At 44.9% G+C, this 13,387-nt stretch overlaps 1 protein-coding gene across 5 annotated transcripts in view; it reads right to left on the bottom strand.

Moving 5' to 3' along the window:
• The window catches only part of SLC17A9 (solute carrier family 17 member 9), a 165,082-nt gene that overhangs the window by 23,249 nt on the left and 128,446 nt on the right, over window positions 1–13,387 (bottom strand). For all 5 annotated transcript variants that reach the window (XM_085619747.1, XM_085619746.1, XM_085619744.1 and 2 more), the window contains exon 8: window positions 3,817–3,913. In XM_085619747.1, coding sequence (XP_085475873.1) covers window positions 3,817–3,913 — 97 coding nt within the window. The remainder of the gene's footprint in view (window positions 1–3,816; window positions 3,914–13,387) is intronic.

The raw sequence follows: 13,387 nt of genomic DNA, 5'->3' as shown, positions 1-13,387 counted from the left end.
CTCATCCTTCGAGACGTCATGCTTCCATTCATCATCTGATATGGAACCCCAGTCAACACTGATCTATGTGAGTCACCTTCCAATCGTCCTTCATCACCCGTCTGCCTCTAATCACGGTCTTTACAACCAATTGGTATTCACGTTCTTCATGCCTGTCATGTATCTAATTTTAAATGAGTACTCCAGTAGGCTAGATAACATCTGGGTAATGAGAGTGTTGCTATACTTGCAGCTCTGGTCGGAAAGATATCCACAATAGGGAGTAGGATCTGTTTGCAATTCAAGTCTTAAAGTGTTGCACACTCCACCAACAGGCCATAGCCTCCTATCCAATGGTGAAGTTGCTTTTTTGAGCACCTTTTAGAATTCACAAAGTGAACATGATCAATCCTCCCGTATCAATACTTCACATTAAATTCTTACATATAACAGGACTTGTTTGTTCTCCATGCACCTAACTAACTATAGACTTGCCTAAGGACGCATCTTGTAGTCCTAACACTTTTCCTGGATCTTTACGTTGCTTGTCCTGTTAATTAGCTGGTCTCTCTCTTTCATCTATCTTTGGACTGCATTAGGACACCTCAAACAGTACACACTGGCCCTGGTGATCATGATTGACAAAAGGCTTCAACTCTACAAACAGCAGTGGCTGTGTATTGTTTATCTTCTCAAATGTCTATTGATATTTATCTCACCAGAAAAACTTCTCACATTTCTTTATTAGCAGTCTCTGAGATCAGGTTCATTTAGATAAATAATCAACAAACTTGGAGGAAGGAGTGCAACCTTTCCTTATCAACTGAAGATGGGTCCTTTTTAACAGACTTCACTAATATCATCTTAAGATTCCCTCCTTCATTTGACACAAAAGTCTTAAACATCACACCTTACACAGATCAAATTTGCAACCCAGAGGAGTTTTGCTCAAATTTAATCTTGCTGTACATTGTCTGACCCACAACACTAACACCAAATTGGAAAAACAAATGCAAAATCTGCATTACTCGCCGGAAGACGGTGGGTGTGATGGCCAGCCCAAAGGGCATGCATGCAAATTGAAAAGCCCCTTCTGGTGTCACAAACAAAGTTAAATGGTTGGCTTTGGGGTCCAATTGGACATAAAGGTCAGCACTCAAATCCGCTGAAGGAAAATGTTCAGCACTCCTCGCGCCATCAACATATCTTTAATGTGAATGGATGTCGATCCGCCTGAATATTCTCAATTAAGATCCCCTAGATCAATACACATTTGCATTGTATAATTGCTCTTTCTTGCTAGGACAATGGGGCCAAGCCCAGCCTGATGCCTCTGTAGGTTCGATGTTACAGGTTCAATGGCATTACATTTGCACACCCTTTCTAATTTTCTCTTAACAAATCTCTTAGTACCAAAGGAATATTCCTTTTTTCAATATGATATGGTGATTTAAGTTCTTCAAGCATCCCAACTCTCTACTAAATTATTTAGGAAATTCTTCTTGCTCCCCATCAGAAAGAACTGTTCTGGGTGATTGGGATCAAGGGCCAAACCCATAACTTGCTTTGCTCTCCTTCTAACCACCCGGTCTTCCCTCACTCAAAAACATACACCTTACCCACTATACATCTGTTCTTGCATGCCAGTTGTGTCAGAACCTACCTTATAATGGGTAACATAAGTCCACAATAACCTTCTGGCTTCACATCATTTGCAAGTAGACTACCTATCCCAGTGCTCTCCTGCTCTCAATTCATGCTTAGGGGGAGCCTCAGTTCACCAACATTTTGACATCTACCCTTCATACTCTCACTAGAAATTTTGGAGGTCAATATGATTCACCTACATTGTTCACTCCATGTTCAGATGGACTCCATTCATCCACTACTAAAACTCAACATCGTCTTCACTTGCGTCCTCACTGTTTTTTTATCTTAATTTTTTTCCCCACCATAGACCATGTTCAGACTACCCTTGCTCTCGACTGCTTTTCGTCTGCATGCCGGGAGAAAGCCTTCTTTTACCTATAGTACCTTGCTCTTGCAGCCAGACAGATAGTAGAAACCGTCATTTGCTTGTTAATTCCACATGCATAGCACTGATGCTTCTCTCCTGAATCCCGTGCTTTAAACTATGCTATCCCTTTATCTTTATTTTTGGCAGTTGTCTTCACAGCATTCATATCATTCAACCTGCTTGTGATCAATCCTCCCTCCTCAATCATTCACATACAATTCTTTCAGATAACAGGACATGTTCCTCATGCACCTAACTATAATTACAGATCTACCTAAGGAAGGATCTTGTAGCCCCAGCAATTTTTCCTGAATTTTTAAGTTGCCTGACCTGTTAATTAGCTAGTTACTTATAATTTCCTCATACAGGTCGTTACACTTACACGTGGCTGCTAGCATGTGGAGGGCTACGATATACTGCTCAAATGATTCACCCTGTAACTGCACATGGTTGAAGTATGTGTTCCTTTCTACAACAGGGAGAGGATGTGGCCTAACGGCTAGGGCGGTCGACCTCAAATCTGGGGAATCGGGTTCGAGTCTCAGCAAGGATGCGCAACATCCTGTGATTCTGGACAAATCACTTAATCTCCCCAAGCCTAACAAAAATTAATGTGTCCTCATGAAATGCAACTGGTGCTCCTGTAAATCGCTCGGATACCCGATATCTTTGGGTCGAGTTCGCGCTACATAAAATTCCATTAAAAAACTGAATTTTTTTCCAAAGTATTCGTTCAGACCTCCTCCTGCTTCCTTTATTTAACATCAGAATCTTCCTCCATATCTGATGAGTCTTCATTCTCTCCTGTTTGTCTTGCAGGTTTTGGGAGGTTTTAAAAAAAATTCCTGTCCTCTACTCCTAAACTAGTCTTCAACATGGCCAGTATCCTTTATACCATGAGAATTTCCCCACCCTCTATCGCCTCCAGGTAAGTTTCAAAGGTTTTACGCCAGTCCTCCCACACCATTGCTGGGTCTCTGTGACTCTGTAAAAAAGTAGGCGGAGCTACAACTATTTACATAGCCATGTTCATGGTCTACTGCTTTGTGCTCACCACCACCAGAAGATTTGCAAATTCCATACTCACAAGGAAAAGAGCAAGAATATAGAATAAAACAATGCAGACTAAATGTTGATAGCAGTCTCCAAAGATTGAATTCCACCAATTTTGCAAAATAATGAACATTGACAATCTGATCACCACTATCTTCGAATGTCCTCACTGAAAATAATGAAAAAATAAGTTACGTAGTCAATGATGTCTTCAGGAAATGACCTACTCCATTTGTTGAAGTGCGCCATCACAGACGATGGCATCTGTATGGTTTTATATTTCCGTTTTCACTTTCATTGTTTTCCTTTATTTACCCCTCTCCAGGGTCTATGCCTTCCATGCATCTCACTGGTCCACACTCTGGCTGCTGCGGTTTCAGACCATCAAGACCTCCATGAGACACTAGATACCCAGGAGGTGTCCCCATCTATGTCACTCTTTTATCTATAAAAACCTGACTTTTGGACCATCTTCCCCTGCTCCCCTAACCAGCGATTCTATGGGTTGTCATTCCCCTTTTCTTTACAATGCCACCCTTCTATGTGCTAGGGGTTGTCAATAACAGGTGGAGGAGTTTGCTACTCTTGTTTTTGCTATTCCCAATTGTGGGCGCAGCATCCTCCCACCTTCCCCACAGCATGCACTGAAAGATATTTGTGAAACTCAAGGTCTTCGCTCTGAATCCTGCCTTTGCATTGCTCAGAACCTGGGGTAGGAACAGGGTACCTCTTTTTTTCTGCATCTGAAACAGCGCCACACACCATACCTTGGAGTTGGGGAAGGTTTCCTTGAAGAAGGTGGGCAGCCAGGACAGCAGCGTGAAGAAGGTGCTGGCGATGCACAGTTGGCCTATGATGACCGCCCTGCAAGAGGAGACATGTTAGTCAAGAGCAGTCTAGTGAGTAAGGACTGTGCATTCAACCCAATCAATTAAGTTCTGGGCTAGTACTACAGAGAACCCAGAAGCAACCATCAACCAGAGCACACCAGCCTGCAATGCATGGGGATCTGAGCTGGATGAGAACAAACACCAAGGTCTTGACACCTAGAAGTTTTAGGACAGACAAAAAGTGTGCACATAATTGGATGTTAGCATGTGTGCAAGTGGGGGCCAGTGAGATAGCCTGGGGAAAGGGCTTGAAGAGGCAATGCATACCCACACAGTGACATAGCAGATGAAGAGGAGTTAATGGAGGGACACACATACAGCACACAATACATAGATGAGTGGACATACAGAGAGAGTGCGCAAACAGCCAGAGAACTTCAATGTTGGGTGGAGTAGAGAACACATCTTGCAATGTGGGTGCACAGCAGATAGACCATAGCAACACAGGCAGTGCTGAGAATGTGATACGAGGAGAGCAAACACTTGCTCCATTGCCAGAATGGCAACTAAATGGATACTTGCTAGTTTTAGCTGTAACGTCCAGTGAGAGCTGGCGCAGAAACTAAAGCACTAGCAGGGATCACGTCCTCTGCTTGAACCTTAGGAAAGGACCTCTCTTCTTGCATGACACATTAGAAGGGGGATATGAACAGGCAGAATTATGGACTCCAAAAGATGACCCTACCGGTTCCCTGTCTGATGCCTCTAGGAGTACCAAGATGGCCAGGGAGGTCCAATTGCCCATTCAAAGTCCAAGAGATGAGGTTGGGGTTCTCGATCTTATGTTCCATTGTGAGCCAGGTAGTGACAACGCTGGAGGCTGACAACGCATCACTGACAAAGGGAGGGTTGAAATGGGGAAACGCTGGTAAAAGATTCTGCTGACATGTAGGACTGCGATTCTGCTGACACGTGGGACTGGAACAATGTTAGTGTTAAACTCGGATGGAGGATAAGGGGTGTGTTACCGTAAAGCCACCATGCCGGTGACCAGCATACAGAAGGGTGTAGAGGCTGAGCAATGGGCAAAAGTAGCACCAGAGGGGTGAGAACGGGCCATAACAATGCAGGATGGAAAATGAGTATCTACTTGGGAGATATTCTGACTCTACCTGCAAGACAGTTCAAGGTTTGGAAACTGGAGGAATTGAGCTAAAACCAGATACACTCAGATTCAAAACACAGTAGAGAAAGGTGGGAGATAAAAGATGAATGCTTGTTATTGTGAAATTTACCCAATAATTAGAGCGTACACATTTCTATTTGGAGTCATCCTAGCCCTCCCCAGAGCTTGAGAAGCGTAACAATTTAAGAAAAAAAATTAAATCATAAGCATCCCATTAAAGTCTCAAATCCGAATTAGCAAACATTCTTAGGGCCTTATTACGACTTTGTCGGTCCTACGTCCACTATAGGGCAGCCAAAGCCGAGGTACAGCCGCCCGCCAGATTAGAACTTCAATCCTGGTCTGGTAGGCAGTCCTGTGGTGGTCTGACAGCGGTGGTTTGTTAGGCTCATAGAAGAGAATAACATGAAGACCACTGATGCCAGAGTGCCCACTGCACCTTCCTGCACGGTTTGGAATACATGCCACACTGTGCAGGAACTGGCAGTGCTAATCCAGGGGGGCACTACAAGTGCCCATCCTGCATGCAACCCCAGACCTATAGCCGGAAGGGGGGCCCTGTTACGACCCCTTTTGTTGCTTCTCCGCCACCCTTTTTGTGACGGGCTCATGGGCACGAAAAGGGTGGCAGAGAGGCAACTCGAAGTATGCTTGGTGGTGCCGCTGTGGCACCGCCAGCATATTTCAGCCTCTGACCACTGCACGACCACCACGGGATCCTGGATCAATGACAGTCGCACCGCCACACATATACCAACGAGCGTGCCCACAAATGGCGATGGTCGTACCACCACCGCGAGTAGGGTGGTCCTATGGACCACCATAGTCTTAATCTGGCCCTAAATTTGGAAGAACAGACTAAATCAAATGTGTGGAGCGACAATTCCCCCACTTTAGGAATACTGACCACCTAACAAGTGCATGATAAGCCTTTGGAGAGAGTCCGCTTATCTTGTTAGGTCGCTGCACGTTCGGTAGCCCCTCTGGCACTCATTCCAGCTCGTTAATCCAACCGTCTGTTTAATGATTTTGTGCTCTTGACATGGCTAATACCCTTTTAGAGTACCATACTTGGCATGCACTTAATAACCTGTGATTTGCAGGAAAGGGAGGTTGATGGGGACGCAAGGTATGAGTTCTGAAGCAAATAAACAAAATGAGTGTTCAGGAAATCCTACTTCTGCCTAAGCGTTTAACCTAGAACGCTGCTATTCTTGCATTTCATATAACTCTCAGACACACATCGATGTAAAACTAATAAAGAGTAAAATGGTGGCATGTGCCTCAATCTGATGTGCACAAAGATCTTGTTTTCCTATGTGAGATGGGACTAATTCACCCTCTTCAATTGTTTCTTAGCATTCTGATACTTTTGTTTTCCTATTAAAAATGCCAAATTCCAAGTATCTTTAAACAAGCATTGTAAATGCAATATGTCTCGGATTGTTTTTGAGTTTGAGCTATTGGCATTGTAAATGGTAATGTCTTATTATGTGTTATTGAGTGTATTTATGTGGTCTGTAGTGTAATTATGTGAGTTGGATTGGATTAGTTAGTTATGGAATTGTGTAGCGTGGAATTGTGTGGTGTGGAGTGAATTTGTGTAGTGTAATTATGTGTCATGGTGTGCTGTAGAATTATGTGGATAGATTTGGGAGTAGAGGTGGGGCAGTCCTCATCAGCTGTGGGGCACCCATTTTCCATATCCAGAGAGACAGGCTTCATTTCTTCCTGGTGGGGCATCTTCTTGTTCACTTTGGCTTTGCTTTTAGGCCTCGTAATTGTCCTTTAGGCCCTCAGGTGGGTTGGCTGCTGTCAGCAAGTGGTGTTGGAGACTTACGTAGATGTTCTGAGGTCACAGCTAATGGAGTTGCCACTACAGTTCATCAGATAGGTGTGAATTATTGAGCATCTGAGTGATTGTCGCCTGCTTGCCCTCTCTCCACCCCTGGGCAATCTGCAATGAAAAGAATTGCACACGCAGGTGGCACACAGCCCTGTTAAGTTCCTCTGAGTCTGCCTCCGGAGAGGATGATAGCCAAGCAGGTGATCCAGTCTCACTAGTGGAAGGGGGAGACCTGGACCTGCTGGACACAGCCTACATCCAACAGAGGCCGTGGAGACAGAGTGCCACTGGGTGAGGGAGGGGGACTCTGCTGTGGTGGGGTAAAGCCCTGTTTCACCTTCCCACACATGGTGCACTTTGCCAGACCATGCAGAGGTGCACCTCGTGGTCTGCGTTTACAATTTCACCCAAGATATCCGCTATATAGGTATCTATTGAGAAACAATGTATGGCCATTATTAGTCAGAAGATGTAAATATGAGCGAGGTAAAAAATGTGTCCATCAAGTCAATAAGTGAGATGAGCGCCATCAGACCCAATTATTTTGAACTGCAGTGCCATTGCCCAAGAGGCTGAATCAGTGGGTTACTGTGAGTGTGCCCACCAAAGATACCTGGACATTTAGGGCTTTAATACAAGCAGCCCGTAATTTGTTTGCAAATTGCACACTAGGTAAATGCCGATACCATGGGCTGTGGTGTTAACCAGGTATGCACTGTATATGGTTGTGAAGGTTTCAGACCGCAAAAAGGGTATGATGTAATTGCCCGTGCCCCCCTCCACACCTGTTTTGGACATGTTCAAACTCGGGAATTATGCAGTTTGCCTGTATGCATTTATGCCATATTGTATATGGTGCAAACCGAGCTGGGCGAGCCAGCAAATTAACAGGGCGAGCTGAGCCAGAGCTGAGCTAAGGGTCGGGTTTGGCTCTTTCAGCCACTGTACGAGCCGAACCCTGAAAATGTTTGCCTTGTAAATCATATGAGAAATATCAGATAAGTTATGATCAAGTCAAATCACAGTTCAAAAAAGTGGCTCTCTTTCACATGTGGAACCTTTGAGATTATTATGTCCATTAAAGCAGTGCACTGAGATGCACTTATTAAAAGTGATAGTTTTTAGGTCTCGCCTGACCCAGCGCATGCGCTGGTCTGGCAAGACTTTTTGAGAGGGCTCCAAAAAGTGCCAGGCCAGCCTAGACCTATAGTGCATGTGCGCGGGCGCGCGCGCCGCGCTTTACCGCGATTACTTTCACTTTCCACTTTGATGTCTGATCGCGATCACTTTGGCGGCCGCACAGCCGCTTGTTTTTCTGAACTTATTGATCTCTCTTGGATCGGTAAATTAAAAAAAGCACCCACATAATTTCATAGGCTCACTTATACATGCATGCGCATGTGTGATGATGCATGTAAGTGTATGTCGTCACGCATGCATGCGCATACAAAAGAATGCAGCTCCTCATTTTCCTTTTTTTCCTTTTGGCCGTGCGGCACAACATTGCCAAGAAATGCTTTTTGTTGACACTGTACAGCTTGGCCATAACACATTAGCTACGCCATTGGTTTTGCCAATGCTTATTTCAGAACATGTCCCTTACACCTGCAAAGCAGTACCATAAAGCTTCCTTTTATTTTACAGTCTCTAATTCTCCTACATCTATGTTGTACGGTGCCGGAGAGCACGCACGACATTTTCCATAAGCCCAAATGTACAATAACATTAGAAACCATAGAAATAATAACACTTGCTCGGCACTCACAGACTGGCAGGCCACACGCCTCCCACAGCAATCTCAGCAGCATTGTTAGTCCCCTGTATCACACATCACGTGCTGCCAAACCCATGGAAAAGTAAACGCAGCATCAGTGCTCCCCCATCACTAACCGCACAGAACGTGTTAACGCTACCGGCGTGATTTAATATTCAACTAACATGGCAGGTCACAGCACTTCACAAACAATAAGGCTTCTTCGCTAATTGAGTTTGTCCTTACCCCTAAACACTCTCTCCATTAAATGGGACACTTCCCAGTTACGGATTGCCGTAAAGTATGTAGATTTGGGTAAACAAACTGGAGCTTCTCACTGTTGCAAGCATTCACTCCTACCTCATGAAACAGGAACTGTTCCTATTTGATAAAGTAGCTCTGAACACGTTTTACTTCTCATAGTCAGACCCACTGCCAAGCGTTCCTGCGTCTAGCCATGTCCAACTGTGTCTCCTGCTTTGTCTTCAGGACCCCCGGATGGTAAAGTGCTGGTGGAGTCAAAACTGCTTACAGTTTTCCTTCTCCTTGATGACGTGGGCAGACTCAGCTCTGTAATCATAGCTGAAACACATCCTCATCACCAGTGTAGGAGCCAAAAATTGCAAGCCAGTGGTGATGACAGAATACTGGCAACTTCATTGTTAGTAATTTGTTAAAGTTAAAAGGAGTCCATCATGGGGATGTGATCAAGAGGAGTGCAAGATGACCGCAGATTTGTGAGCTCTGTGAGGCCGCAGAGCCCAACTGAGTTTTCTGCTCGCACCAAAGAACAAGCATTTTCAATGCAATAGGTCTTGCTTTTGTGAGCCTTTAGGTGATCGTCATTGTAAATGACAATGCCTATATTTAAGTGTTTTAAACCCAACACATATTTAAAAGGCATTGTTATTTTTAATGCCAATAGCTCAAACTCTTGCGGCTGCTGAAGTGAAAGTGGCCTGCGCTATTAATTAATAAAATAAACAAGCGCGGCTGCTATTGTGAAAGCGTCCGCCTGTAAAATAAAGAATTAAATAAGCACAGCCTCTAAACTGAAAGTGGACCACGGCTTAAATTAAATAAGTGAATAAGTGCGGATGTTATAGTTAAAGCCGACCGCATAGTAATTTAAATAAATACAGTAGTACGCATGCAGCGTGCTGCAATGTCGTGCGTGGAATAGGGGAAGAGCATTAAGGCAAATGGTGCTCACCAACTTATAAAGCAGAGCATGTAACAACATCAGTAAAAGGTCCAGTCATTATGGGCGGTAACAAAAGGAGACAAGCATTTGCAATGCAATAGGTCTCGCATTTGCGAGAGTTTGAGCTATTCGCATTGTAAATACCAATGCCTTTTATTTATGCGTTTGAAAACCTGCAAGCTGTGCGTAAACAAGCACTTTGTACGAATAGTCCATGCTTATGAGAAGCAAAGCTGGCAGTCTCTTTTACTGACAGCCATGCTTCTCGTAATCAAGGATTGTAGGTACAAAGTGCGTGTTTATGCACCACTTATAGGTTTTCAAAACAGATGAATAAAGGGCATTGTCATTTACAATGCTAATAGCTCCAACTCTCGGAAATGCGAGACCTATTGCATTGCAAATGCTTGTTACACGGAAAGCAAGATGGCGGCTAGTAACAGCCGTGGCAGAGAGAGCAGTGAGGGCTTGGATGGACGAGGCTGATCTCGAGTAGTTCGTGTGGATCTTTTTCCCCTGGAGTAAAAGGAGCCCCTCTGTATCCATCACGTTTCCGATGTTATTTACCTGCCTGATTATCCGAGGCTCCGGGAGGCAAACTACGAGGCAAATCGTTCGGACTGTTCTGTCCGTGGCTCTCGCGTCGGGTCGTGGACGCTGCAGCGGATGCCGCGGAAACACAGGAGGGCGGAGTCCGGACGCAAAGCCGCGAAGCAGGGCAGGAGTTAGACGGAGTACAGTGGGCTCTCGCTTTGGACAAGAGTCAATGGGCTTCCGAGATATGGGCCCTAAAGCTGCATCGGGGGCGAAATCAGCTACCCAAAGGAAAAAGGCCCCACGGGATGACAACGGCAGTGCTTTACCATCTAACGATGACTCCCACATGAAATGCCCCACCGTTGTGGCAAAAAAAAAGCAGCAGAATACCGGGAGATCCCATCAGGCTACTTCCTCGACTGCTTCGATTGCTGATATTTTCTCTAAAACGGGTAAGGAGAGTGAGGCTGTGAAGGCGAAGGCGCAGGAGGTGGTTCAATCGGGGGGGGGGGTAGTCCCTCCTCAGAAGCTATAGACACCATTCAAAAAGCTGAAACCGAGGTTGATAAGCCCATTGTTTCTGAAAGCCCAATGCAAGCATCGCCTACAGTTTCAAAAGCATTAAATAAGGCAAACCCTGATGCCGTTCTTATCGGAGGTAAAGAGCTTAAGGTGATGCATCCGGCAGAAAATAGGTTACCCCTGGAAGCCTCAATTGGCAAAACAGGCCCCCTTGTGCAGGACTCGGTTATGGCTCATAATGGTCTTCAATCACAGGAATATGTGCAGCTAGACCACCTGAATTTTGGAGCGGACCCGGGCTTAGGTTCAGGCTCTGGTATCACTCCCACCGAAAAAGAAAAGGATTCTAGCGAGTGTTTCTTTTCTGTCTCTGAAGGGGTAGAATGGTCAGAAGACGATGACGAGCGTAGCTCCTTTCTAGATTCAGAAAGCGATCTAGAAATAAATCCATCGGCAATTACATCCAGACCCCCAGTAGGTCCAACTATAAGAAAGCAGGCTCTGGCCAACCCCGAACGTGAACTTAGCTGGGATCATTCTCCGGATCTGGCTCTGCAGGGGTCTCCCAATGTAGATTCTACCCATTTAACAATATTGGAAACTATTCACAAGGAGATAATCTTACATAGAGAGGAGACCCGCCAGGACAATCGAAAGGCTCAGACTGCCATGAGGAAGATTCAGGGTGTGGTCAGGAAACTCTCAAAAGTATGTACAAATACTGCGGACCGAGTCTCTAATTTGGAGGAAAGAATTGTGGCGACGGAGACTGAGGTAGCTGCAGCAACTAGCCAGGTGAATTCTCATTATGCGCAGGTGATAGATATGCAGTGGAAAATGGAGGAGATGGAGAACAGGCTGCGCCGGAACAATCTGAGGGTTCTGGGAATCCCCGAGGGAATTGAGGGCTCCGATATCAAAGCCTTTATCATTAAACTTTTTGAGCAAGCATTTCCAGAGCTCTCTAACTGGAACTGGCCTACCGAAATTCAACGGGTTCACCGCACTCCCTATAAACTTCGCAAGAGCACCAAGGAAGGCGATAAACCTAGGGCAGTGTTAATCTTCTTTGGCAATTTCATTTTAAGACAATCCATCGCAGAAAAAGCAAGACCGGATGCTAAAAGAAGTGGTGAAGGGTTTTCTTTCTTTGTGCGCCCGGATTTCTGTCATGCGACAGTCGAGCGCAGATGGCGGCTGAGGGAACTGATCAAACCTTTTCAAGAAAAAAAGATCCAAGCCTTTCTGATAAACCCTGCCCAGCTGAAAATAATCAATGAAGGCAGAACTGTATTCTTTGCCTCAGAAATCAAGGCAAAAGAATACTTGGACTCTTTAGGCAAATAACTTTATTTGTTAAGCAGCTTGGCGTTGTGTTCACTTCTGCCTTCCTTTATGGCCACATTAGAGGATTGAATTGTTAAGGGGAATCGAGTATCCAACGTTATTTTGGTTAAGTAGTATGGTTTGGCTTCGCCAAAAGGTTTAAGATAATTTGTTTTCTTTCTTAGATTGTCCTCACTGCAATCTCTGTTTTTCCATCATACGCACAGACTAGGTCTGAGCACTTTCCAGAGGGGGGTTGGTGTGTGGGGTTTGTGGGGTGGGGGATGGGGTGCCGGCTTCAGGGATCTGGGGCCGGTAGGGTCATGGGGGGGTGGGTTCATTGGGGGGGTGAAGGGGGGGGGGGGAAATCAAACAAAAAACTCTGCAGTTGGAAAAGTTGGAAGATGGTTCTCTGTGTAGGCAGGTTATGATTTTTTTAACAGTAAACCCGTTTAAGGTACAGGTGATCTTTGACATACAGGCGGACTCTTGGGATGGCATGTATTAAAATCTGTTCAGTCAATATAGGAGGGTTGAACGATTGGAGGAAGCGTAATAAAATGGCACAATATGTGAAATATAATAATTTCGACGTCTTATGCCTTCAAGAAACCCATCTCCCCTGGGCTAGAAGGAGTCTTATGTTCCTAAATGGTTTCGAGTTGCTAACATGTACAACCCAATCATCGACTATTAGAGGGGTCGCTGTGTTAGCCAGAATATCCTTGGGTGGAGCTAGGCGAACTAAAGTTGATAGTAGTGGGAGATGGCTTCTGGTCGAGATGAGAAAGGGTTTTACGTTATGTGTGGTATATGGTTCAAATAGCGACGATCCAGAGATCTTTGATTTTCTAGAAATGGAGCTGGTAAACTGGGTCACCCCTATAATATTTTGTGGGGATCTGAACATCTCCGCTGATTGGTGCAGTGAGTCAGCCTATTCGGGACGGAAACCGAGAGTTTTTAGGGCTATAAAGGCTCTTATAAACTCACATGGATTGGTAGATGTTTGGGGAGTCAAGGAACCTGCTAAATCGGGTTTTACATATTTTTCAAACCCTTTTCAAAAATATTCAAAACTTGATTATTTTTTGGTATCATCCTCTGCAATTAATAGGGTGGCAATTACGAAAC

This window comes from Triturus cristatus, chromosome 7 (genome assembly GCF_964204655.1).
Source record: "Triturus cristatus chromosome 7, aTriCri1.1, whole genome shotgun sequence".
In the NCBI taxonomy this organism is placed as follows: domain Eukaryota; kingdom Metazoa; phylum Chordata; class Amphibia; order Caudata; family Salamandridae; genus Triturus; species Triturus cristatus.
This window is presented reverse-complemented; position numbering and strand designations above follow the sequence as displayed.